The 26852-nt window shown below is 48.3% G+C and overlaps 5 protein-coding genes across 6 annotated transcripts; 3 read left to right on the plus strand and 2 right to left on the minus strand.

The window, feature by feature from the left end:
- The first annotated feature begins 3323 nt into the window (after window positions 1-3323).
- LOC100841104 (isocitrate lyase) lies at window positions 3324-5567 on the plus strand. Its single transcript, XM_003562951.4, has 3 exons — window positions 3324-3411; window positions 3526-5134; window positions 5224-5567. The coding sequence occupies exons 1-3, from the start codon at window positions 3382-3384 to the stop codon at window positions 5310-5312; spliced, it is 1728 nt and encodes a 575-aa protein (XP_003562999.1). The 5' UTR covers window positions 3324-3381; the 3' UTR covers window positions 5313-5567.
- Window positions 5568-5590: 23 nt separating this feature from the next.
- LOC100841404 (syntaxin-132) lies at window positions 5591-8782 on the minus strand. Its single transcript, XM_003562952.3, has 13 exons — window positions 8586-8782; window positions 8098-8205; window positions 7939-7995; window positions 7757-7805; window positions 7573-7661; window positions 7408-7481; window positions 6921-6963; window positions 6780-6840; window positions 6639-6664; window positions 6477-6554; window positions 6297-6377; window positions 6029-6094; window positions 5591-5951 (listed from the first exon to the last, which is right to left on the minus strand). The coding sequence occupies exons 1-13, from the start codon at window positions 8601-8603 to the stop codon at window positions 5790-5792; spliced, it is 912 nt and encodes a 303-aa protein (XP_003563000.1). The 5' UTR covers window positions 8604-8782; the 3' UTR covers window positions 5591-5789.
- Window positions 8783-11267: 2485 nt separating this feature from the next.
- LOC100828040 (GDSL esterase/lipase At4g10955) lies at window positions 11268-12744 on the plus strand. The gene is made up of 2 exons (XM_010231349.2): window positions 11268-11341; window positions 11470-12744. The coding sequence occupies exon 2, from the start codon at window positions 11676-11678 to the stop codon at window positions 12660-12662; it is 987 nt and encodes a 328-aa protein (XP_010229651.1). The 5' UTR covers window positions 11268-11341; window positions 11470-11675; the 3' UTR covers window positions 12663-12744.
- Window positions 12745-16747: 4003 nt separating this feature from the next.
- Window positions 16748-18225, plus strand: LOC100842624 (GDSL esterase/lipase At4g10955). The gene is made up of 2 exons (XM_003562956.2): window positions 16748-16913; window positions 16983-18225. The coding sequence occupies exons 1-2, from the start codon at window positions 16807-16809 to the stop codon at window positions 18013-18015; spliced, it is 1140 nt and encodes a 379-aa protein (XP_003563004.1). The 5' UTR covers window positions 16748-16806; the 3' UTR covers window positions 18016-18225.
- A 3155-nt stretch (window positions 18226-21380) lies between these two features.
- Window positions 21381-26545, minus strand: LOC100828342 (protein ACCELERATED CELL DEATH 6). 2 transcript variants are annotated; one of them, XM_014897823.2, is made up of 4 exons: window positions 25727-26545; window positions 23497-24029; window positions 22731-23409; window positions 21381-21652 (listed from the first exon to the last, which is right to left on the minus strand). In XM_014897823.2, exons 1-4 carry the CDS (start codon window positions 26511-26513, stop codon window positions 21507-21509), a joined length of 2145 nt encoding a protein of 714 aa, XP_014753309.1. In that variant the 5' UTR covers window positions 26514-26545; the 3' UTR covers window positions 21381-21506. The 2 variants fall into 2 exon arrangements, with proteins under 2 accessions (XP_014753309.1, XP_014753308.1); XM_014897822.2 differs by having other exon boundaries at window positions 22731-23418; window positions 25727-26543.
- Between the last annotated feature and the right edge of the window lie 307 nt (window positions 26546-26852).

The raw sequence follows: 26852 nt of genomic DNA on the forward strand, positions 1-26852 counted from the left end.
GTGGCGGCGGGGATGAAACTTGTTTAGGGCATCGTCGTGGACCTCTCTGACTCTGAGCACAGCCTGGACAAGGGGGAGGAACGGATCAACAGTTCAACGATGTCCTCATGTGCAGCTTCTGGGGAACGATGTCAGCCACCGACAAGTGGCGATGGCGCTCGACACGAGATCGCCGGAGGGCTCCAAATCTGAAATCAACGGAGGGGAAATAGCCATGAGGTATCAGTGGTGCTGTGGCTTGAAGGAATTGAAGAAAGGAGATCTCTCGCGGTCGCAATGGACGGTCGCCGTCGACGAGCAGAGGTGGCACTTGGCTTCACTAGCAGTTGTAGGCCTTACCTCGCCGCCTTGTACATCGCTTCTGTGCGCAGGTCACACACCAAGATGCGCGGCCGCATGCCGCCCTGCGTTGCGCATTCCGCGGGTGACTGGCGTGCCGACCTGCGTTGCGTGGTGCTGGCGTTGGCGAAGACAGGGAGAGTTGGGCAGGCGCGGGCTCGGGTGAGGGCGAAGGGAGGCACGTGGGGTCCGAGCGTGCCTTCTGGAGGCAGGGGCGGCGCGGGAAGACTCGAAGGCGGCGTGGGCGGAGGCCATGGATTTCGGCTCGAACTCCAGCTCGGCCAGGGGTGAGGGCGATGCCAACAGGGCAGGCGGCGGCGCGGCCTGGGGACGGGGCCAGGCGACAAGGCACGGGAGGTAGCTCGGACAGAGAGAGGAACGTGCAGAGGGGAAGAACAGGAGCCACATCAGCACGTCAAAAATTATAATAACAACAAAACCGTCCAAAATTGGCCACATAATCATGAAAACCGTCTAATGGGGTGATTTGTCCGGGTTTTTTTTTTAATTTCAGGGTTAAAAATAAACGGTTTTTGATTCCGGGGGTTATGCGTCCCTTGAGATATATTTGAGGGTGAAATACGAACTTTTTTCTACGTGAAACCTGTTAGCAGTGGAGCATTTCTCTGGTACAATAACGAATTCGTCCCTTTTCTCCGCTAAAGATGTCGTATGGCCAAAATGTGTATAGAGATTGGAGCAAGTGAAATAATCCTTTTCAATCAGAAATCAACCATGTCCACGTGATCCCTCAAAAAAAAAAAACCATGTCCACGTGAATGAAGTAAAGGCCCAATTTGGGAACTCGAAAATGTAAAGGCCCATTTGTGGCCTGGTCACATTTCATTTAACAAGATATCCGAGGAGCAGGTCTGCTTAGATCAAAGCAGATACAACGCAAGGTGCTTAGACAAGTGATTACGAAAATAAATCAAGCACTTTCTTAAGCAACTGTGTTTATTTGTATAAAGGAGGTGCCAAGTTAGGCATCTACTTGGTCTAAATAAGCACCAGTGCTTAACGAAAACCAGTTAATTTTTCTAAACACCCACCTAGACATCTTACATTGTACATGCTCTCAGGAGGAGGAGAAGACTAAACCCTATCTGTCTTTGAAGAAAGTTTTGATCTCCATCGGTTCCCTTCGTCTCTAACAACCAATATGGCATTGAGAAATGGGAACCATGGATTACTGGCTGTCATCTAGTTTTTTTTATTAGGTTTATGTGTTTTTCACGGTGGCATCTTGACGTGGAGATGACGTCGTCTAGAAGATTGATGTACTGACTCTGTCCTTGTTCTGATGTAGGCGATGCGGTCTACTCCATGGAGTCAGTGATTATCATGCCTCATCTTTTGGTGTTTTTGGTCTTTTTCCTTGTCGATTCATAGCAGCAGTTTCACAGCTTGCCTTGCAACGGGTGTGTCTTCAGTCATGGTGCATTCAACGATCTTAAGTTTTCACTGTTTGAGGTGGGCGACTCATGCAGCTTCGCAAAACCTATAAGGCCTCCTTCTTTTGGTCTTCTAGACCAGATTATAGGTTCCAGGCAGCTGAAACCCAAAAGAAGGAAAAATTTCCCAACAGCTGCTACAAGAAGCCCATCCCAACTCACGTGTAAAATGAGCTTCTCGGAGTAACTGGTCTGGACCAGTTTCTTGGGCTTCACCACACTGCAGTTTTGGACTTGCCCTCACGGCGAACCGTATTTACATCCAAATGCCACCGCCAAGTTCCCCGTTGCGAACCGTTACTCCCAGACCCGAGCGACCCCCTCGCCAAGTTCCCCATCGTCTTCTCTCCCGCCGCCCTCCCATCTCTCCCGCAGCCCCCCCCCCCCCCCCCTCCTCCTCTCAGGTGGCCTCCTCTAGATCGTGAGACTCCAATCCTTCTGTAGCCATCCATTTGCTGATGTTGTAGCAAAAATTGCGATGAATTTCAATAAAATGGATGGGTCTAGATCATGAGACTCCAATCCTCTCTTTGCGTATTTTCTGTAGCCAACCATTTGCTGCCTGGAGTATATGATTCAAAAGGATGCAAAATACATGTGTATAAAAACAGCAGTGCATGTGCATAACGAGATTGTGTGTGTATAGTGAGAATTTTCAGATTTGTTGTGAGGTACGGTGCATGTGCTATGTGCGTAAACAGAAAGAATGCAATGAACTTCTTTGCACTTTATGTTTTTAATTATAATTTACCACTTTATTTTGCTCAGAATTCATCTTATTGGTCAATTATTTGGTTAAACAGTGAATAACAATGATATTATGAATTAAACATGGAACAATCAAAATTCAGGGGTGTTATGGACAATTCCAACTCAAACCAGACAATAAATTGCAGTTTTAGAAGCCGAAAAAAAGAGATCAGGATAGCTTTTCAGAACTTCTTGTGGCAGCAGCTTCCCTCAGAAATTCATCTGAAACTGGTTTTTGGAGAAGCTGCAGCCGAAAAGAAGGGAGCCTAAGGTTAGTCTAGCCTATGCAAAGATGGAGTCATGCAATTTCGTGATTGAATACATGGAGGAATATCAAGATGCGAATGCGGCGTTTATTTCGAATAACGGTGACGAAGCTTTTAGTTTTATGAAGCATCTTTGTTACTTTTTTCATATCAATTGTATCGATACTGTACTTTCTTTTATGAAATAAAACAGTTATTCCAGAAGAAAAAAAGCTATCCGAGGAGAACGCACGCAACCGATCTCAGCTTATGTGCAGGCAGTTCTAACCGCCGCAACTGTCCAAAAATGTGCGTGGATCCGATCAAAAAAAGAAAAGAAGCGCGTGGATCGAATTTTGTCTGCGCGCGAAACTGCTCCTATTCCTGGACGCCACCATCGACGTGGCATCCGTTTTGCAACTTCCCACCCGATAAGCATCAAACGACCGAAGCGATCAAGTGAGACGCTACCAAGTTTAATTCCATGCTCCCGGCCCGTTCCTATAAATACCGCAGGACACCGAAGGGAAACAGACAGGCCAGTGCATGCACGCAGCTGAGCTTCTTTTCTTTGCTCTCTATAAGTGTTAGCCATGGCGTCGCCATTCTCCGTGCCTTCGTTGGTGAGTGCGCTGTGTTCACAACGACGTCATGTCCTATAATGCTATGCATTTCGATTTAAGCTGACGCAGAGCGTGTGATGATGTTTGTTTTCTTATCTCTGGGTACGTATCTAGATTATGGAGGAGGAAGGTCGGTTCGAGGCGGAGGTGGCCGAGGTCGGGGCGTGGTGGAACACGGAGAGGTTCCGGCTGACCAAGCGCCCCTACACCGCCCGCGACGTCGTGCTCCTCCGCGGCACGCTCCGGCAGAGCTACGCCTCGGGCGAAATGGCCAAGAAGCTCTGGCGCACGCTCAAGTCCCACCAGGCCAACGGCACGGCCTCTCGCACCTTCGGCGCCCTCGACCCCGTCCAGGTGACGATGATGGCCAAGCACCTGGACACCATCTACGTGTCCGGGTGGCAGTGCTCGTCGACGCACACCTCGACGAACGAGCCGGGCCCGGACCTGGCCGACTACCCCTACGACACGGTGCCCAACAAGGTCGAACACCTCTTCTTCGCCCAGCAGTACCACGACCGGAAGCAGCAGGAGGCGCGCATGTCGCTGCCCCGCGCCGAGCGCGCCCACGCGCCGTTCGTGGACTTCCTCAAGCCCATCATCGCCGACGGCGACACGGGCTTCGGCGGCGCCACGGCAACGGTCAAGCTGTGCAAGCTCTTCGTGGAGCGCGGCGCGGCCGGGGTGCACCTGGAGGACCAGTCGTCCGTGACCAAGAAGTGCGGCCACATGGCCGGGAAGGTGCTCGTGGCCGTGTCGGAGCACGTGAACCGCCTCGTCGCCGCCCGGCTCCAGTTCGACGTCATGGGCGTCGAGACCGTCCTCGTGGCGCGCACCGACGCCGTGGCCGCCACGCTGATCCAGACCAACGTGGACGCGCGCGACCACGGCTTCATCCTCGGGGCTACCAACCCGCGGCTCAAGAACCGGAGCCTCAACACCGTGCTCTCGGACGCCATGGCGGCCGGCAAGAACGGCATGGAGCTCCAGGCCATCGAGGACGAGTGGATCGCCACGGCGCAGCTCAAGACCTTCTCCGATGCCGTCAAGGACGCCATCGCCGCAATCCCCAACACCACCGACCACGACAAGAACCGCAAGCTCCAGGAATGGAGCAACGCCACGGGCGGCTACGAGAAATGCATTTCCCACGAGCAAGCGCGGGAGCTCGCCGCGAGCCTGGGAGTGCCTTCGTTGTTCTGGGACTGGGACCTGCCGCGGACCAGGGAAGGGTTCTACCGCTTCCGGGGGTCCGTGGCGGCGGCCGTGGTCCGCGGGCGCGCATTCGCGCCGCACGCGGACGTGCTCTGGATGGAGACGTCGAGCCCGGACATCGCCGAGTGCACGGCCTTCTCGGAGGGCGTGCGCGGGGGGCACCCGGAGACGATGCTGGCGTACAACCTCTCGCCGTCCTTCAACTGGGACGCGTCCGGCATGACGGACGCCGACATGGCCGCCTTCATCCCGCAGGTGGCCAGGCTGGGGTACGTGTGGCAGTTCATCACGCTCGCCGGGTTCCACGCCGACGCGCTCGTCACCGACACGTTTGCGAGGGACTTTGCCCGCCGCGGCATGCTCGCCTACGTGGAGAGGATCCAGAGGGAGGAGAGGAGCAATGGGGTGGACACGCTGGAGCATCAGAAGTGGTCGGGCGCCAACTTTTATGACAGGGTGCTCAAGACCGTCCAGGGCGGCATCTCCTCGACAGCAGCCATGGGCAAAGGCAAGTTTACCCTGGGTTGACACTTGAGACATACAGTAGTATTCTGAATTTCTGATGACATCTCACCTGTATTGATTTTGTTCTTGTAGGAGCTACTGAAGAACAGTTCAAGGGCTCATGGGCTAGGCCCGGAAGTGAGAGCAGTGGCCAACACGTTCTTGCCAAATCCAGGATGTGACGAGAGTTGTGATAACGAAGAAGAGGGAGCTCTAAAATAATTGGATAATAATAAAAGTGCAATAAGGTCATCGATAGAGCTCCTGCAAATAGATATTTTCAAATCAAATCGAACTATAATTGGAGTACTAGTTACTACTATCTGAACTGAGTTATATAGCTCAAATTGGAAATCTCCATTTGGGTTAAACTGTATTGATGTGATGCGAATCTTTTAGATCGTCAACTGGATAATGGATATTGGATTACATCACAATCCGTTGAGCACTCTTCTGCATATGAACTCAAAAACCGCACTGATGCTACTGGGTATTGTATTACATCAACCTGCATATAGTTGAAATCAAGTACTCACATGAATAATTAAAGCACCCAAAAATTAGTTGTAGTACATCAGAAAGGTTCAATGACAGTTTCAAGGAAGTTGATGCAGACAGGATGTTTGGAAGGTACGTCCCGCAATGAGGGTTTTGTTGTTCTACTTAGCCCAAGGCTTCAGAATTGATAGCACGATGATCCCTGCAATGACGAGAAGCATGATAATTGCAATCATCATGCACTTCCTTGACTTTTTCTGCAGGTTCTTGGCGCTGCGCAGCGCTTCAGTACCAGTTTGCACATGGTTTACAGCATTCTGAACCTGATAGTTCAAATAATCAGCAAGTATAAACGACAGAGTTTTCAGTAAAATTGGCGAGCAAAAAGAGAAGTACTGACTTGGCTCTCTATGTTGTCCAATATCTCCCCTTGTGCGTCGACCAGTGCTGCCATGTCTGTAAAAATCTGAGAACAAAATGGTACCTGTCATAATTCGGATACAGTTTTGCCAGGGGTACTATGTGCTGAACTATGAACATTGCAACCGCAATGATCATATGAGAAGGAGGGAATAGTACTAAAAACTCTTGCAGTCCTGATTTATAACTCAATAAATTTCGAAGTTTTGCTTTTTCATGAAGTCAGAGGATCTAGGAAAAAAAACAACCTGTTGCAATTCTAGCAGCTTCTTTTCAATATCCATGACCACATCATGCCGTTCCTGAATTTCTTCAACCGTGGCCATAATCTACTCGCGAAGTGCATTTTATCAAACATAAGTAAGAAGGTCAGACGAACATGAGACGAGGCACACATGTACTTAGTGAAATAATACACCAGAATTGACCTGCCCTCGACCAATTCCCTGAATTGCTTTCTCGAAGATCTGCTCGCTGCTGCCAGTCTCAATTAGGTTGTCAACCACCTAGACATGTTTTGTGGAGCATTGGAATCAGAAGAGTACTATTGCATTCTCATGTACCTAATGTAGGAGAACAAGCATAGTCACCTCCTCAGAAGGCTTTGTTCCAGTAACTGAAATGAAATTTCAAAAGAAACTGAAATGAAATTCCAACTTTCAGGTTTGTCATGGATTGTTTAAAAGACAATTCAAACTAAAATCATAATTAAGCAAGAAAAGGCCCCTGACCTGTGAAAATCCTCCTCTCAACAACTTCTCGGTACTCTTGTTGGATAGTTTGCCTTAGATTCTGCAACAAACAAGGATTACTATACTGCAAGATCATTATTTTTTGGCACAGAAGATGGACAGTGGGTTGGATAATCAAACCTGGAAATCTTTCATTCTTTCTTTAAGCTTCTTCTTCAGTGCACTGCAGTCATCAAGAACTAGTAATAAATCACCCTTTCTGTTGTTGGAAAAAGCAACATGTGCAATTGTTTTCTGTCTGCTTAAAATACTTTTGGACTAACTAGTTCCCTAGAACTGGATTCCAGTCAATTTATTTTACATAAAAATGAGTTTGGTGATTGAAGGATCAGAGTCAAATCAACTTGAATTTACTACTACCTCCGTTCCATAATTCTTGTCTCAAATTTGCCCCAAAATGGATCTATCTATTCCTAAAAAACGTCTAGATACATGTAATATTTCGACGAGAATTATGGAACGGAGGGAGTATATTATAGGTACAGTGTTTCTCGAGATTAAAAATATCCTGTTGTAGTAATCTATAGTATACACTAGCACCAAACAGGTATCTGTACCAAGTTGTTTTTTCATGATTAAATTTACTCAAGAGGGACAAAGATCTTACATGGTCATCGACATCCTCGATCTATCTACACCTGTCCCCTTCCCACAATCTGGCTTTTTTCTGTTATTAAGATTCTGCAAACACAAAAAGGAGAGTAAGCTCAGAAATAGCCCTGAACATCATCAGGTGTGTTCATATACTGCAGATCTGGAGAGGTCTATGTACATTTCTGTCCATTTGCTCTAACTTCATTTTTATGTTACGTGCGATCTTCCCCACTTCATCGATGTCTTTCTCCATGCGCCCTTTGATTGCTGGAAGATATTCATTTCATCATTTGAATGTTCCATTTAGAAATGCAACTACGGAGTGAGTAGGAAACATGAGCATTGGCAGGTGGAGTTCGCACCTTTCATTGCGGATGCCTTAGTGACTGATTTTGACTCCTCATTGGCTTCCTATAGGTGAGAAGAAAAACACAATTGCCAACAGCGGAGGTTATAAACTAAGGTGATGGCAAAATGCAAGGATCGGATAGTCATGCATGGAGATCTAGCATTTCTGAAACGTTGGAAGCAAAAACAAAATTACCTGAAGTTTCTGAACTATGTTTGACATCTTGTCCAGAAGCATCTCTATGTCTTTGACCTAGATCAAGAGGCCCTAATTTAAGAAAACCCAGTGGCTACAACAATTGTAGTTGACATTTAAATGCATGAAAAGTCTGGACGGACTAGATAGATAACCGACTTCTTCGTAGAAGTCCTCGAGTCCATAATCTGATTTGTTCTTGGAGTTTCGACGCCCCATCTCGATGTCCCTCTCCTTTGGGGGCTTCTCGTCCATTTCAAAAGAATCCTACAATTCGATATAAAGCATCAGCAGCAAGAACTATCTAGTTATCAACAATCATATGCTGTGAAGTCATCTACTGTGGCATAATTGCAGGTTTGAGTCGTTTGCTACAAGTTTCAAGAAGTTTTTTAAGATATTCTGAGTTCGTCACACACTCATGCTTGAGATATCAGGAATTAATCAGGGCTTTCGCAGCCCGTCGTCGTCTAATTACTGACCTATGATGAAACTAAAGGAATAAAAGGAACTGTAAAGCAGTTGGTTGCGCGAACTGTCTCTGTTTGTTGGCCGCTCGCACACAAAATTGAAGAACAAGGAAGAAAAAGAAAGGAACTGCACAATATGGACAGAAATAATCCTGTGGACTGTAAAGAACAACGTACCGTCAGAAGATTGTTCATCTTGTCGTCTTGATTTCGTGCAGAGAGATACACAAGACAGAAAGACGAGAGACAGAGAGAGGAGACGAGGAAGATGAGATCAAGGAAACGTATGCTGCGAGCGCGGCGGCAACTTTGGAGAGATGGTGGTGGCGTTGTCGTGGGACGCCGGCCAGCGATGGAACCAAATAACTAGCAGACGGCCGAGTTAGTAAGAAATCAAAAGCGACGTTAATTCCTTTCTTGCACTGGGTCCCGGAACAGACCCTTCCTTCTTCTCTTCTCCTGGGGGACGGACAGACAGACGCAAGAGACGGCGACGTCGTGCAACGCAAGGGCCCATTCTGCTCGGTGTATTACCGTGGGGACGGTTAAGCTGTACCACACGTGAAGCTTGAGTATGCTGCAACTGGCGCGTCTGCCATGTCGGAGAAGCAGAGGCGTTGCTGAATTCGGCCAACTGGGCTGGCCCTAAAGAGCCAGGGGTCCAAGCCGCTGTTGTACAAACGTCCTCTCACCTAATGGGCTGGCCCATTTAGAAATTGTACATGTGATGTTCAAGTTTTATTCTTAGGCTCTAGACAAATGTTCACGTCGTTGTGATAATTTGTTCACTCGTACCCATGTATATTCATTGCAAAGTTGTAAAAACATATCAGAACCTGTACATGAAATATCCACAAAACATATATTTCCATGAAAATGATTAACAAGAGTTTAGCTATCCATGTGCCCTTCACGGAAACTCAACTGAACATGCACGACCAACAACCGTGCGACGGAACTAACAGAAGGAAAAGGTCCATGCGATTATAACACTCACGTGGACACTTTTTACGTGAGAGAAAAGCAAATAGACAACTAATTATGTAGATGCAACGAGATTAAATATACATCGGCGTCGCCGGACGATTGATATATACGGCGGGACTGGGATTGGGCAAGGAGCCTAGGATTTGTCAAAGGTGACGATTTCTGGTTGTAAGTCACGTCTGCTCTGACAGTGGAGTAACATAGGTGGTAACATAAATGCCAACTAACCAAATTTGGTGATGTGGCATGTTATTAATGAGGAGAGAGATGTTTGTGCTAACCAAATATGTTACCATAACATTACACAAACCAATGTAAGATGAGTTTATAAACTTATAAATGATATAATGCATGACACCACATATATGTTACTACCCACTATGGAGGTAATAACTTAAACTAGTAACATACACATGTTACTAATCTAAGTTACTCTCCACTATGAACCGTCAATCTGAGTCTCAATAACTTCATTCTCTCTTATTGAGGTTGAATGCCAATATCAATATCAAATTCTCTTATTGCCAACTCCCAGAAGAATTTTCGAACTCCGAGTCCGAGGTGACTGGCCTCTAATTGAGCCCACGTTGGCATACGTACGTGGACCTCTGTGAGCAATTGAGTAACCACACAGTCCGCACTAAGTTTTTTTTTGCCAAGAAACGCAGGAGCTCTGCCATGCAATATTAGAAGGTAGGAGAAAGTATATGTACAAGAGATCGTGTCTCAAAACAAGTGAAAACCAAAAGAGAAAGGAAAACAGCCGCCCCATCGGACCAAACACGTACAGTTGACCGATAAGGCAGAGAAAACACCAAACGACCCCACTACGCGGTATATGGAAGATAATGCAAGCCTATGGGAGTCGGTAGCGTCACGGGCCATCATAACGACGACGAAAGCCGGGGCGGCCACTACCTGGAATATACGCCTGTTACTTTCTTTCCAAATGTTTCACATGATGTAAATAGCCACTCCATTGAATTCACCTTTTCTGTTCTTCTCGACCGCCTTGGAGGTAGGAATCCACCACGCAATAGCGTCACTGTAGTCAGAGAGTTTGACTTGTTAAAGGATGCCAAGACTAGCTGTAGTGCCAAAGCAATATCCCACACTTGGCGAGCCAAGGGGCATCCAATGAAAATATGGGTCCTGATTTCATGGGGTTCGGTGCAACGGGAGCAACCCGGAATGTGCAGCGAGAGAGAGAGTCTTGTTCTGAGCGAGGAGCCACACACAAAGAATTTGCATTTATTTTCAGCTTTTTCTTTCCAAACAATTAATATTAGTGTGTTGGACATGGATGGAACCAAAGAATTAGGCTTGTACGCAGGCGTAGATGTCAGTCCGCACTAAGTTGACTGACCTCGTTTTGAGAGCTAGTGTGATCAAATTATTAACGTAAGTCGACAGGAGTGGAAGTTTTGAGCATGCCAACGTACGTGGAGTTCGTTACCCTGCAACACGAGCATATTTGACTGGGCCAGCTCGTACGTGTTTTCAAAGCTCCTGAGCTAGTGGTCCTTCACGCACGAGCGTGTGACTGGGTCACAAACTCTGGGGATTGATTCTGTGTAACCATTAATTGCAACTTTCAGGAAGCATCATCAGCCAGAAGCTCGAACTAATTATTTTCTGCACTATAAGTAGGTGGCAGCAAAGCACACTCAAAAGCACACTGAACCACGGTACTACAGTGCTCCGGAAAAAGAACTGTACTCCTAGCTAGTAGCTATAGTTCAGCAGTATACTCCGGAGTAGTAGTTCCCAACGACCAACAGGAGAGGTGGTGTCGATCATCCCGATTGAACGTAGCTTCTTCGTCCTCTAGCCAGCTGCTTCTACGTACGAGCGCGCGCATATTGCCCGATGGCTCCAGACCCCAACAACTTCGACGACTCTGGGCCAAAGCATATAGGCGGTTCTTCTGCAAAGACGATTGACTGGTATATATGCTTGTTATATATGCGCTCGATTTTAAGGTATTTGCATGCACCCTCGTCTTCGTGGCGCATGCGTGCACTTCCGGTACGTACAGGGCGAGCTGATATGTATTTCCCATATCAATCTACAGGGACAACGAGGAGCACTGCCGGTGCATCGCCGATTGCCTTGTAAAAGGCACTTACGTCATGTGCGGGGCGAGAGAAGAACTTGCGCCGGCGTGGTCGGAAAACTTCCATTTCCGGCTCAAGAGAAGCCCTCACCGTCACTGATGACCGACGCACCCCGACGCACCCCGACACCCGTCCGCTCATCTTTGGTGCCATCTACGAGCGCATGCCCGACGCACCCCGACACCCGTCTGCTCCTCACTATATCGTCGCCTTCCGGGGCACCAAGCTGAAGCACGCCAAGATGGCAGCCAAGATGCAAGACCTCGACGATGACTTCCATATATTGGTGAACACCCTGCGGGACACGAAGCGGTACCGACGCGCACGCGAAGCGGTCGACGAGCTCCTAAACGTCAATAAGGACGAAGCTAACCCTGATAGCAGCTGCGTCGTGTGGCTCGCCGGGCACTCTCTGGGGGCGGCTGTGGCGCTGGAATTGGGGCGGGCCATGATGTTGGAGCGGGTCGATGATCAGCGGAACCTCCCGACCTTCCTCTTCAACCTACCACGGGTGTCATTGGCATCGCTGGTCGACATGCTGCTCCGTAAAGACAAGAGGGACGCCCTTTACGCCGCGAGTAACACGGTGAAGGTCGGCGTCGTGTCGGTCCTCAGTGAGCACCAGAAACGCATGGAGAAAATCTTCGAGCGGCTGGCCAGGTGGGTCCCGAATCTGTACGTGCACGAGAAGGACCCCATCTCCAACGGCCTCATTGGTCACTTTGGGCGGCCGCAGCAGCTCCGCGAGTGGTGCTGCCCCGATATCGTCGCCAAGGCAGGGATGCAACTGTCGCACCGTGACATGTTCAGCTCGTTGTTTGGCCAGGAGAAGATGCAGCCGTGCCTCCTGCCGTCGGTGATGTTATGGATAAACTCGAGCGTCGACGAGCAGGCGGGCAACTGGTTCGACCTGCGGTTGGCGGCACACAAGCTCCAGCAGTGGTGGAAACCGAACAGCGAGCTCGAGCAGGCGGTCAACTTGTTCGTCCAGTGGTTCGACCAGCGGTCGGCGGCACACGAGCTCCAGCAGTGGTGGAAACCGAACAGCGAGCTCAGTTTGAGCCCCAGGCGACATATCTTTTTTGAGGATATGCACGGCACGGATACGGGATACGGACACCGTGACACCACAATTTCTCAAAAACCCTGATACGGGGATACGTGCATAAACTTCGTATTTCTATGCCAGTGGTTGTTCTGGTGACCAGATGATTGAAGAGGAGTCTTCAAAGTGGAAGATTGTAGGTCTACTGAGTAGTCCTTTGTACTTTACATATAAAAGGTTGTCTTAAGTTCAAAACATAACTTGAGATTTTTCTTTGATTTTATATATATATATAGATCTCAACAGCTTGTAGTCGTGTATAGTTAGACGCTCGAGTAGTTGGGATTGTTCCCGGTCTGTTTCTTCTGTTCCCTGTAAAATCTCCTGTAAATCTCTCCCGATGTAACTTCCTGGTTTCTACTATAAATACAACAGCGGCCCGAGGCAAAAGGTTCAACGCTTCCCATCTCGGTTCTGTTTCTTTACATATGCGCTAATATCGCCTACAAACACCACATCTGAGCTCTTTTAAAAGATCAGGCAGCCTAGCTAGGCAGGAAGGTGTGGCCTTGATGATTATGCTTGTGGTGTGGGAGCATGGATTTTCATGGATGGAGAGAAATACGTGTGTGTTCTAAAACGTGTCAACTTTATTTTTTTTTCGAAGAATCGGGAGCTTTATTACTCAGGAATAGGGTTACAATCCGAAGCAACAAAATGAGAAATAAGCACTGGATTGGAATATCGTCAACCCAAACATTGGTGACCCGTGACCCGTTCCCTGCTTGCAAGACTAGCTAGCTAATCTGCAATCCTATTTTGATGACGACTGATTTTCACGAGTAATAGCTCCCTCAGGCCACTAATAAGCGCCTGCTCAACCTCCATAATCCGCGAATATATAGATCGATCTAGCCCAGGTTCCATCATATACTTGATGCACACAACACTATCAGTTTGGATCAGACCAGGCCCCAACTCAAGCTGATTAGTCAGCCTGATGCCATCGACAATTGCATGAAGTTCTGCCTCCAATGCATCTGTGCGCCCTGGGAGAATGCAGCAAAAACCAGCCAACACCACCCCATCATGATCACGGATAACAACAGCACATCCAGCATTACCAACTAGTAAACATTTGGACATCCGTCGGTGCTCAACACTTACAACTCCTTTGACACCCATCATTTTATTTTTATTTTTTTGACGATCAAGGCAGGTGCTCTGCCGTTTCATTAAAGAAGAAGAGATCCGATCAATACAAAATTAACAAAGAAGAGAAAGAAAAAGGATCCGAAGCTGAACAAGATCAGCTCGGCTGTACAACTACCAGAACTACAAGCCTCCGGCCAACATTAAAAACTCCAAGTCCTCGTCAATGAGACTCTTAACAGCAGGAACTTCAGCCTTCTTGCCATGAAAAATCCTGTTGTTTCTCTCTTTCCATATGTTCCAGACTACATATGCCCCAACGATCACTGCCTTCTTCCTCTCCGTCAACATGGCCGAGGACTGTAGCTTCCTCCACCATAGAGGGATACAGTCAGCATGAGAAGCAGACCGCGCCACCTCCGGGAGCAGATCCTTGACCCTGTGCCACAGCTCCTTGGCGAACGGACATTGCAAGAAAAGGTGAGCAGCTGACTCCAACACTTGGTCACAGAAAACACAGCAATCATCATGAGGTCATCCACGGGCACTCAACCGAGCCGCAGTCCAAATTCTGCTCTGGAGCAAGAGCCAAACAAAGAATCTGACCTTGCCTTCCACTTTGATTTTCCACGCTTTTTTCCAACATTGGCTGGCGAATCCTCCCAAAGAATTGGCAGAGGTAAGCAGATTTAGCCGAGCAGATCTCATTAGCCTCAAACCTCCAACGAACAGAGTCAGCATTCAAAAATCAACTTGTTTGGCCAGCGCAAATTGGTACATGAATTCAAATCTTTAATTGCATGGAACCACACTATAACTAACCCTAATTCTTCTCTAAAAGCCAAAAATTCTCTAGAATTGTTTCTCATTGTACAAATCTATGTGGCAGACAAACATGTATTTTGAATCCGCAATTCAAATTCAACCAAAAGAAATCCTATCAAAAATTTGTTAGGAGTAATCCTTTGTTTTTTTTCTTGGTGACCTCTTTATGCCTTTTACTCTGATGAGAAAATACACCGCTGGTCTGTTAACTTGACATGTATGTGCAGATTAGTCACTGTATGGACAAGTAAAGTCAGAAATATGAATTTGTATTATTTAGAATGCTAAATTTGAGTGTTACAACTTGACACGTATGAACAAGCAAGTCAAAAATACGAATTTGTATGTTTCGGCTCCCATGACATGCCAACCAACCTAGACTGCTGGTCGAGCGAGAGCTTTTTTTTTTTTTTGAAGGGAGCGAGAGCTTTTTGGCCCGAAGTTATTCTGCAGAGGTAATTCGCGAAGACTGTATCTTGTAAACCGGCCCTTCTTCCTCGCTCGGTCGAATCCCCATCCCCGAAATCCCTAATTTTCTCCCACGTTGACTCCGCGAGCCTGTCCCGGTGCTGTCGCCCGTGCGGCCGCTTCCTCTGCCCTTTCTGTGCCCTCGATCAGGATAGGTGCGTTGGGAAGCAATGCACGAGGCCTACGGCGGCCGCGGGGGCGCGAGCGGGCGGTGCAAGCCGGGGCAGCGGCGGGGAAGGCTCGGGCGCTCGCCGGGCGAGCAGGGACGCGAGGCGCGGCGGCCGGCGGGACATGACGGCAGGTCGCGTGCGTCGGGCGTCGTCGTCGGTGGGGCTTGGCCATCTGCGACGGCTGGGCGCGCCCGCGTCCGTGGCGGCGACTGGGAGGTCGGCGGCATCGGCGGGGCTCGGTTGTCGCGGCGGCGCCGGGTGCGCTCAACGGGCGGCGGCACGATGGCTGGAGCTCTGGCATAGAGGGATAGCGTTGGCACGATGCGGATGAAGCAAGAAGACAGCAAACAGTCACTGACCTGCGGGACCGTGACGTCAGTGGGGCGAGAACGAGAAAAAGAGACATTGACTTTGCGCTTCCGTACATGTCAAGTAGTTGTAACACTCCAATTTAGCATTATTTGCAAGTACGGTGACTAAACCAAGTTAATAGACTAACGGTGCATTTTCCTCTTTTATTGTTGTACAGTTTTTTCTAATTAATGAATTGAGTCTATTATTTTGCATTTATATAAAGAACGATTTTGCTACATTTAACTCATTTTAACTTTATTTAGAAATAAGTTGATTCCTCACTCATTAGATATAATTTGTGCTTTAGGATTCAAAATGAAAGATAGAAATAGAATAATGGAATGGTGTTCAAATACTAATACAACGGCTCTGACTCGATCCTGCACTAAGGAACAGACGTCTTTTTTGTGGGGGTGTGAAAGGGTATTTGGTCAGTGTGGGATTTTCTTTTTTCGAAAATTCTAATTGGGACATGTTTCAACCCATGTCATCGAGTGGCACATCCCGTGGATCCAGAGGCACCTCCCAAGCTTTCTCCATTTGACCATTTGGGAGTACTTAGACAAAAATGCAAAACTATAACCCAATGTCATTGGAAACCCTTTTGTCCAAATGTTATCTCCACCTCTTTCATTTCTTCTCCAAATTTGTGAAAAAGAATATGAAGTGTTCACTTGTGCGAAAATTGTCACAAACTTGTGCGTTTGCCCATTTGTGTAAACAAAATCATGAGAAAGGCAAATAGGAGCTTCCATTGAACATTATGGTATTTTTTCTATCCCCACTTTGGACAAATATGGAGTTCAAATGAGTAGTCGTCCTTGGAGATGCCCTAACACCCAATCTGAGCACAATCATGCATGTGCCCCTGTCCACCGTGGACCCATTCCGGTTGAGCGCTGCCATGCCCACGGTCAACGGCAATGGAGGTTCCCAACAGCCCAACGTGAGATAAGTGTCCACAAAAGTAAACATTTCACTGGGTCACTCCCGTATATTCAAAGAACGTAAGCTCCTTATCTCTTCGGCCAAGGGAACCCTCTTGTCCTATGCACGTAGACCTTCCTCTCCCAGTGGACTTATTTTGAGTAACCGTTACAAGTTGCAACTTACAGAAAGAATCCTTAGCAGCTGGCAGCTGAAACTACTTGTAATTCTAAAGTCCAACCCATGTTACATATATGCACCTCGTAGGAGAGTTACATTCGCGCCAAAAGCAGAGGAGACTTGGGCACACAGCACTAGCTTCATCTTGATCCGTAGTTCCCAAGACTGCCAAAATGGCTTCAAGCGTTGACCTTGAAGACCGCTTTGACATCTCCGGGCCGACGCACATCATGTCCAGAGCCGGCGGCACCGGCCGTTCTTCTCCAACGACGATTGACTGGTATGTTGTCGGATCAGCCTTAGTCCATGCCTATAAGTGCATCAACTGATCCATGTCAGTGGATTACAGGAACAAGGAGGAGCACCGCCGTTGCGTGGCCGCCTGCATCGTGAAAGGCACGTACATCCTGGAGAACGACAGGACCAGGTGCAGGGTGCACGCGGAGGCGCTGGCGCCGCCGTGGTGGGAGAGCTTCCACTTCCGCCTGGTGGACGTGCTCAAGGACGAGTCGTACAAGCGCAGCGGCGACAAGTTCATCTTCGGCGCCATCTACGAGCACGTGCCGCCCCCGGGCGGCCGCCACCACCACCCATCCGCTCCACGGTACGTCGTCGCCTTCCGTGGCACAATGCTGCTGCATCCCAAGGCGATCCACGACCTGTGCCTCGACTTCAAGATCCTGGTCAACACGCTCGCGGAGTGCAAGCGCTCCCAGCGCGCGCACCAGGCGGTGGACACGCTCCTCAAGACCATCGCCAATGGCAAAACTGCCGCAGGAGGAGGATCATCCGACAGCGTGTGGCTCACGGGGCACTCTCTGGGCGCGTCGCTGGCTCTGGACGTGGGGCGGGCCATGATGTCGGAGCAAGGGCTCAGCATCCCGACGTTCCTCTTCAACCCGCCGCAGGTGTCGTTGGCTCCGGCCATCAACAAGCTGCTCCCGTCGGAAGGGCTGAGGAGGGATTTGTACGCCAAGAGCAACCTCGTCAAGGCCGGGCTCGGGCTGGTGCTCAGCCCACACAGGAAACGCATGGAGAAGCTGTTCGAGCTGCTGTCCCCGTGGGCGCCGAACCTCTACGTGCACGACAAGGACCTCATCTGCCAGGGCTTCATCGACTACTTCGGGCAGCGGCAGCAGTGGGAGGCGCAGGAGGAGCAGCGGTGCCGCGGCGGCGTGTCCAAGTCGTCGTCGGCGATGACGCTGTCGTACCGTGACATGCTCTTCTCCGTGCTCGGCAAGGAGAAGGAGCGGCCGCACCTCCTGCCGTCGGCCACGCTGTGGAGGAACTCCAGCGTGGGCAGCGACGCGCACGGGCTCCAGCAGTGGTGGAAACCGGACGGCGAGCTGAGGTTGAGTGACAGGCGTTATAGCTATCCTTGAGCATGAACTTGTGTGCCACGTTGTATGCTGCTTGTTTGTCAGATTACTGTGTATCTTCTTACTTATCATTTTCTCAGTGATGGAGACTAGACGCTAGGTTTAATTTAAGGGGTTCAGTAAATGTCTGTTTGACCGTTCCCTAATTGGGCGACAGTCAATTTTTTCTTCGGAGATTCTAGTTTTGATCTTGGTGAACGTTTATGCCCGAAATGAACTAGAGTGATAGTTGGGGCCAACTCCGAGCATTGACTTGACAAAAAATTTGCTTCCGTCTAAACGTAGAATAAACTTTTGAACACAACTAAAATTCAGTAGGACAAGTTTTGACCATCGTCCAAACATATTCTGATCTCCTCCTCTCAGAGCATCTACCATGCATGGTGCTTAGTGAGGTGTTTACAAAAAATAAACCAGTTTTTACTTAAGCACGTGTGTCTATTTTGTACGGGACAGGGCACCTCTAGTATAGAAATAAGCACCGGTGCTTAAAAAACTGGTTAATTTTATAAGCACCACCTTAAGCACTTTGCATTGTACATGCTCTCATGCTCCTTCGCTAGCATCACCCGTGATGTTCTCAACCAAGAACCAACCGACAAAGCGATGTGGCCAACTTGCCATGGTCTATGCCTCCCAATGCCGCTCGACACTGCCACGGGAAACCGGAAAGGGCGCTATGCCCAATCCCATGACGGTGGTAGATCTGCATTCGGTGAGTCCACTCGCTAGCCATCGGTCCCCCCCCCCCCTTCTAAAATCCAAAATCATATATAAAGAAAAGGTTGTGTCAAGTTCAAAACATGAGGCACCACACACAACATCTCTTGACGAGGCAAGCAAAACGATATATGGGGCGCAGCTGGGGAGGCAAACCCTAGCCGCCACCGCCACCGCCACCCCTCCCCTACCCCTCCACCCTCTTCCTGGTCTACCTCCTCCTCCTTGCTACCGCTTGAGACGGAGGTCACGGCTGGCCCTCAAGGAAGGCGACAGCGGGGTGTCTTCTCTGCGCTGGAAGGGAGGCAGGCGATGCACGCCGCCGACAGCATGGATGGTGGCTGGTTGCAGGTTGTGGCTGCGGGTGGTGTGGTGGCTGGTCAGATCTGGCCCCTGAGCAGGCTTAGTTGCGGCCATATGGCACCGGTCGAGGTACAGGAGGCGTTGCCGTCGGTCCATCATCGTGGGCGCCGTCGGCACCGTCCTCAAAGCGGGCGGCTGTTACCTTCCGCGGTGCTACAGGTCGAGGTGGTGCAGGAGGCACCGCCTGGGACCACGGTTTTCGATTCAATGTGCAGCTACAAGGCTATTTTTGTTATGGTGATGAGGTAACCCTCGGTCTGATTTGGCCGAGATACGTCGGATCTTGGAATGGGAGGTTCAACTTGGTTTTAGGAATGCCAGATTTGTTGCAGAAAGATGTAGGTGTCGTGCTCAGATAGGTATATAGATTGTTCTTCATGGCCTGTTGGGAGGCGACGATTGATCTGGAGTCCCGGCCTTCGGCGATGGCAACACTATTTGTTTGCGTTCATTGGGCGCGGATTCTATCAAGAACGGGTGCTACGCATGACATCTAATGGAGAGGCGTCAAGTCATGCCTGTTGCTGCTGGTCCAAAGGTTGTGCGACAAGGGCGAGAAGCAAGGCGGTGGTTGGCTCGTCTTTTAGCATCCTCTCTGTGGGATGATGGTACATGCAGATGTTTCGCTTGTATCATAGGTTAGTGTTAGTTTGGTGGACACTTTTTTTTTTCTTTTCGGGTCGACTTTGTTCGGCTTCTTTGCCTAGCTTTGCTTGGTTTTAATAATATATGGTTGTGTGCATCAGTTAATGCAGAGACCAGGGGTTATCCTCCTTTTCAAAAAAGAAAGTTCAAGACATGACTTTGAGACCCGATTACACTTCCCTACTTCTATGTGTAGTAGGAGTGGTTAATCCTGAGAACCAGGCTTGGTGTTTAACCAAGATTAAAAATCATGTTACTCATACTTAATGGCTGTGTGCATACCTAGTTGGTGCAGAGGCCGGGGAAGTGAAATTCTCCCCCAAATTTTAAGGGTACTGGACCTCTCGCGCCGTCCCCTGTGAGGCGACCGGGAGGGAGCCCTAGTCCCTGCCGCCAGCCCTCCCCCACACCTCCCTCCTCCCTCTCGGCCGCCACCAGAGAGCGCGGCCGAGCGAAGCTGGGTCGTCGCCGGCGACAGCGGGGAAATCGTGTCTCCTCGCACGTGGGTTCGGCGGCGTGGGACGCTACCCCATGGCCTGGACGTGCTGCAGGCTGGGCATCATGGCGGCGAGGCCCTCTGGCATGTGGCAGCAGCGACACGTACAGAGCGGCATCGGCGGTCTGGTGGCTGCGATCTGGCGGTTTCGCCTCCGATCGAGAAGGGCGGTGGTTGGGGCGCAGCGCCGGTGGATCTATGCACGGTGGGGATGCTTAGGCCCGATTTCGATTGGTACCGGGCACCTCTGATCTGTTTTACAAGTTCGTCAGCACAGCTGTATCGTTCCAGTCAGCGTCGGGATTGGACCTGTGTGGATGCTGGTGAAAACCAAGGTGGACGTTGGAGGCGTCTTTGCTTCTTTTCCCTTGTTGAAGGCATCATGTTTGCAGCTGGCACTTCCATGCTCGGGATGCTCCGGGGGTAAACCTAGATCTGGATCTCCTGGATCAGACGATGATGGCACTTTTGAGGTCATCCCTCCCGGGGGCATCGTTTTGGCACGTGCTGTGACCGGAGGGGTTTGCTGGCGGAGCGGTGCTCATCTACTGCGTCGACGGCGATGGGTCTCGGCAGCGTGGCGTGGCGGGGTCTCGATGATGAGCACGTTTCGATGGACAAGCGCAGGGTGGTGGCGCTATCTGGCGCCGTTGTGACTTCGATGGCAGGCCTGGCAAGGTTAATTAATGCTTTGATCCCTGTCATGAAGATGGGTCGGCGGAAGATGGTGGCGGTTGATTCGGAAGCGTGCGCACGTGGTGCGCGCTGAGGATCTGTTGGATCGGTTGTGCCCTGTTGTGGCCAACAAGGTATTCGGTTGTGCAGCGGAAAATGACGTGCGTTGGTCAGGGTATGAGGTCCCAATCATGTTCACCCCCTTCATCAAGTTTGTAGGTGTTCCGACAATTGTCGTTAGAAATACGGCTTTGGGTTGATCAATGTATTTGTTTTGTCAATTTCGTTGAATAATATAATAAAAAAAGTTGTGTGCATCATTTTGATGCAGAGCCCGGGCTTCATCCTACTTTTTGAAAAAAGGCATACCGTTAATTGTGACCTTCTAACAACCAATCGGTCTTGTGAATTGTGATCGGAACTATTTCTGTGTATCGTGTTTTTTTCTTGAAAAGGAGAGAATACCCCCGACCTCTGCATCAATCGATGCACGCAGCTATAATATTATTAAGTCAAGTATCATAACATCATCCACAAGTACATCTCAAGAGTGCTAAAAAAACATAAAGGCTGAAAAGATCATCCATTATCCAGCCTACGCTCGGCGCGCCACCCAAACTGGTTGTAGAAAGCCCGTTCTACCGTCTCCATACGGCTGCACCCAAAATTCATAAAATCCTTGGCCCCCGTCGGAAGCAGTGGGGATCAAGTACGGAGCCAGTACGCCGCCCAACAGATCACCTGCATAAATTGGAAACTTTCTGTTAAAAACGAGGTCATTCCGACAATTCCAAATAGACCAACAAATCGCACAAGAATCAACAAGAATGAGCGATTTGAGAGATTTCTCCATCGCATTGAGCCAACGACCAAACATATTCGAGATGCAAGTTGGTGGTGGTAGATTAAAAGTCACAAAGACAACTCTCCACACCAAACGCGCCAAAGTACAATCGAAAAAAAGGTGATGAATAGTATCGTGTTAATATCACTTATGTCAACTCTTTTAAACGATTAAGCAACCAACCATGATCCGGGGTTAATTTTTCACACTGGTCTAGTATCACGTATATATACCTTAATCCAATGTTTTGCTTACATAGTGTAGCAACATAGCATGTCTATATGACCTGGAAAAACTGAGAAGGTTTATGTTTCCGATGTAATCGCGAAGAGGGGTACCATGCTAGTTTTTTGACGAAGGAAAGCAGCAAATCTAAAAATTATTATCGGCATAGGAGATAAGTTCATATTACAACCTTGATCTAACCACATAGTTTAAATTACCGCCACAACTCCAATACTCCAATACCTGTTAGAACAAACCTCCAACTATTCATATCGTTTAAATTACCCCTCTCAACTCCAATACTGATAAGAACACAACCTCCAACTATTCATACAGTTTGCACGGACTTTTGTCCTTTTGAAATCCAACATTTCAAAATTCCACATATAGTATCTTTGAACTGAGCATCATGATAGGTTTCAACCATCGTGTTCCTTGTGAACAAACCTTCAAACCAAGTCTGAGTGCTTGAAAAAGCAACAAGACTGCGTGCAATCTGTTCGGGAGGTGAATACATGGAACACCCCCTGACAGGCTGACAACATTGGATTTTTCAGAGACTCTTGAGCAGTGCTCAAAGTATGTCACAGTGAGGTGTGAAAAAAAGAGAGGCAGTCATAGCATTGCAAGCAACATCAAACACAAGAAAAATGCAACCACATGAACATATGTAGTTGTTACACCGAGGCGCACCCATTGCAGTTCATAGCAATGCTAACAGAAAGATGAAGCTGTATGTAAATAGCATACCAAGCATCCTCCGTAGGATCAAACATGCAAAATTGGAGCCAATGCCTACTGTAAGACGGCTCCTCGTTTGTTGAGGCAAATGAGCTTTAAAAGCTCCCCTCCAGCCCAATCGCCTTTTTATTGGCATAAACAGGAATCCAAGCTGCCAATTAGATGGGTTCCGGAGCAAGAGGGTACCGACAGTACACAGGCATACTACAATGCCAATCCTCTCACTAACTGGACTCAAAACAACGTAAGCTCCTAGTGCAAATGCTGCAACCATGCTTCTCGTTGCCTGCTCCATCGAAATCACAGAGAAGAACATGTAGAGAGCACGAAGCAGTGGATGAACATGTTCTGAACCAGCATAGGTGAGCCAGATAGTGGACAACGTAGAGCCGACAAATGCAAGTGTGTTCGCCATCACAAATGCCTTGAAGGTATACCGGTGTGACAAAATTGGTGCACCAGCATGTGGATGACCATCAGATATGTTGCCACCGGGCAGAGTGAATACTGCTGCAAATGTGACTGTTGAGACAAGCACAGAGCCAACGACTAAATTCTGTGCAATGTTGCTAAATTTCTTTAGCTCATCTGCAGAGGCTTTCCCAATGTTGAACTCATCTATAAAATGATCCAGGCGACGCGGACTAAGAACTGCTCCAGTCCATGCCAAACAGCGAAGTATAATGACCTGTGGATTCTATCGGAAGAAATCAACATTTCAGACCAGCAAAGCAGCTGAAATTAAATGAATAGAGTGGTAGACTGAGAAGTTTACCAGTGTGTAACTGATCCCTTTGTCAGTTGCCAGTACCGCAAGATCTAACACAGTGAGGCCCTGGTTGTTCACAATATTTGGCAGTATGCCTTTATTTCCCATCAGAAGGCTCACTATCATCTGGTCTGCATTCTTCACTGCAAGATGCAGAGCTGTATTCCCTTCATAATCCATGACATTCACCATTCTTTCAAGTTCTGGGGTACCACAGAAATGCCAAACAACTTTCCATTTCTTATGCTCGACAGCAATATGTAGGAAGTTTCTTCCTTTACTGTCAAGCTTCTCATCAGAATCTGGGCAGTGTTTGCAGAGTTCATATACCAGTTTACCATATCCCATTTTAGCAGCAATATGTACAGGAAACAAGCCATTTGAATCTCGGACATATGCTGGAGAAGTATCATATCTCAATAACAGCTTCAATGCGGAAATGTTTCCAACAGATGCAACATAATGAAGAGGAGTACTTCCTGAATCATCAACTTGTTTCACAAGAGCCGGGTTCCACTGCAACAGTTCCTGTGACATTTCTATTACTAAATAACTTAGTAGATTTTAAAGATACTGCTTGAATGAATAATAAACTAGTAGTGAAATTACTGTACGATAACTTTGTTGTCTCTTGAAGAAGGAAAAACGTATCTGTAATTCCATAAAAATATTCACAAGAATCAATGAAACCCAAATAAAGTACACGTGTAATGGTCGTTTGGTAAAGTAGGAAAGAAGCGAACAAAAGAAAGTAAGTGATCAAGATTCATAAAGCACTTTATCCTGTCAATTTTAATGATGAACATTTTGAACTTGCATGATAAAAGAATCTCCTACAGTCCTACTTGGTCCCTCTTTCATATTCCAGCTGTCCACATTTATCCACATACAAAGCACATGAGAGTTTGGATAGATATGGGGTCGGATACAGGACTATATGGGTAATGTTTATTGAGGGCAGCATGTAAATTTGGGCAGACCCAGCCGGGTGATTGGGTGGGGCGGACCCAATAAATTTGAAAATCCTTTTATCATAAGTAAAAAAATCTAAAAAAATTAGAGAAAATAATAAATTGTAGTGTATTTGCCCCACCCAATGTTGAAAATACACTACTTTTTCACCCAATTTTGAAAACCTGGGTCCGCCACTGAAATTTTGTACTTGCCCTTGGTTTCTTCTTTGTAAAGTTCTTTAAATAAGATTGTATCGGATGATGCGAAATGGAAAGAGATGTGGATTTCAAGTCTGTCATATTCCAATATCGATAAAACATACTCCCTCCGTCCTGAAATAAGTGACGTGGATTTTGTATAGTCGGGACGGAGGGAGTAGAAATAGTCCAAGGTTTCACACTGAGATTTGATTACATATTATAAAGTCAACTTTGAATTTGAATTGCAGTTTACACATCATCCAAATTTAATGAACTTAAATACCAAGTTCCATTCTATCTAATCTCCAAAAATAATTCTGTTTGTCATGTTCTTAAATCATGAAGATTGCCATTTAATTTACACATACGTCCCTATATGCTTACGTTACACATCCTTATCAGTATACAGTAATAATATAAGATCCTTTTCACACATATCCCTGATTTATTTCATGATTCACATGTCGTATAAAGAAAGCCACCAGTCCATTCGAGTAGTAGTCTCCCAAACTGCAGTGATCCAGTCCAAGGCTGCCCATTGGTCAAATCCCTGTAGCGCCACTAACACTAAAGTGCGTACCTACACTTACTCCACTACCAGTAATCAATCATTATACCCTCGCGAACTTGCTCCATGTTACCCAGTCACCCCGAACCCAACGTTGCTATCAATTTTTCGGTAAACCCCAACACTGCTGTCACTACTAAGTTAATTTGAATACAGCCCAATGCACAGCTTGTTTCTTCTAGTAATAGAGATCAAGCTAAATAAAAATCTCTTTAATTTGTGTAATGATGTTCAGGTGGGGATGAAATCCCCCCCCCCCCCCCGGTTATATCTCTCTCAAAAAAAGCTTAATAAACTTGCTTTACAAGCACATGTCCTGATGTCTGATCTTAATGCAATCACAGATAATTCCCATTAATTATGTGTGAATAGATTTTCTTTTTCTGACTTCGCACAAGTATTATGCAACCCTCAGACCACAAAGAGCTAAGCGATAATCTTGCTCACAAATTCGCAGACACAGACCAATATATATGAATCTCGAAACTAAGTCGATAACTAGTCAGGCACTCACCGTTGCTCGTGAGGACAGCGGCGTGCAGCACCGTGCGCATTCCCGGGCCCGTGCCCGAACACAATACAGGCACCTCATTGTCGTCGTCGTCGCTGCCGTTCCTATATGACTTTATAAGAACGCGCACCATCCCAAGTGACCCTGCCGCCGCAGCCATGTAAATCGGCGTCTCCCCCGAGCCACTGCACACGCCGGCGAGCCCCGGGTCCGCAGCGGCCAGCGCACGCGCCGCGGCCTCGTGCCCGCCCCGCACCGCCTCGTGGAGCGCCGTCTCCCCGCGCCTGTTAGTCGCGCGGGTGAAGGCGCGCAACGAAGAGGCGGAGGAGGAGGAAGCGAGGAGAAGAGCGACGACCTTGTGGGCACCAGGAGCGCGAGCGGCGAGGTGGAGCGGGGTGTCCAGAGCGGCGTTGCGCGCAGCAAGGAGGCCAGGGGCACGGCGGAGGAGGAGCGCGGAGAGCGCCGCGTGCCCGCCGGATGCGGCCACGTGCAGTAGCGTGTTGCCTGCCGCGGTGGCAGCGGTCTCGAGGTCCGGCGCGGCCGGGTCCGCGAGGAGCTCCTTGACGAGCCGCCGCTCGTCGCCGCTGCGCGCCGCGCGAAGGAGCGCAGGGCTCAGGGTTGGTGCGGCTACCACCGGCCGAGGCGTTGGGCAGGAAGCGGTGGACGGGGTGGACGGCGGTGAGGCCTCTACCTCCGGCGAGGCCATTGCTTGTGTGTCGGTGGGGCGAGGGGGAAAGTGGGGGTGGCGGTGGTGGACTCGTGGTGGGGGGGTGGTTTGCTTTGGATTCATGTCAGTTTGGTTTGGCTTCGACAATCTAACTGGAGGTTCAACGGACTACTAGTAATCGATACAAGATCATTTTCTTTTTGCCCCCTCAGCGTATTTGATAATATTGTATACGGAGTAGTATTTCTGTTCTTCAAAAAAGATTCGTGACAAACCTTATGTCCAACCAGTTTTTGACAATTTTAGTCAAACAAATCTTAATACTTTTTATTATTTTCTGAAATAAATATAAAATTAATCTAGTACTGCATACTTCAGTGACCATAAAGCTGAAGTTTTTATTCTAAAGCGGAACATCTCCACGAATTGAATTGGTAGATTAAGTATGACTAAAGTTGCAGC

Source organism: Brachypodium distachyon, chromosome 1, assembly GCF_000005505.3.
Source record: "Brachypodium distachyon strain Bd21 chromosome 1, Brachypodium_distachyon_v3.0, whole genome shotgun sequence".
NCBI lineage: Eukaryota > Viridiplantae > Streptophyta > Magnoliopsida > Poales > Poaceae > Brachypodium > Brachypodium distachyon.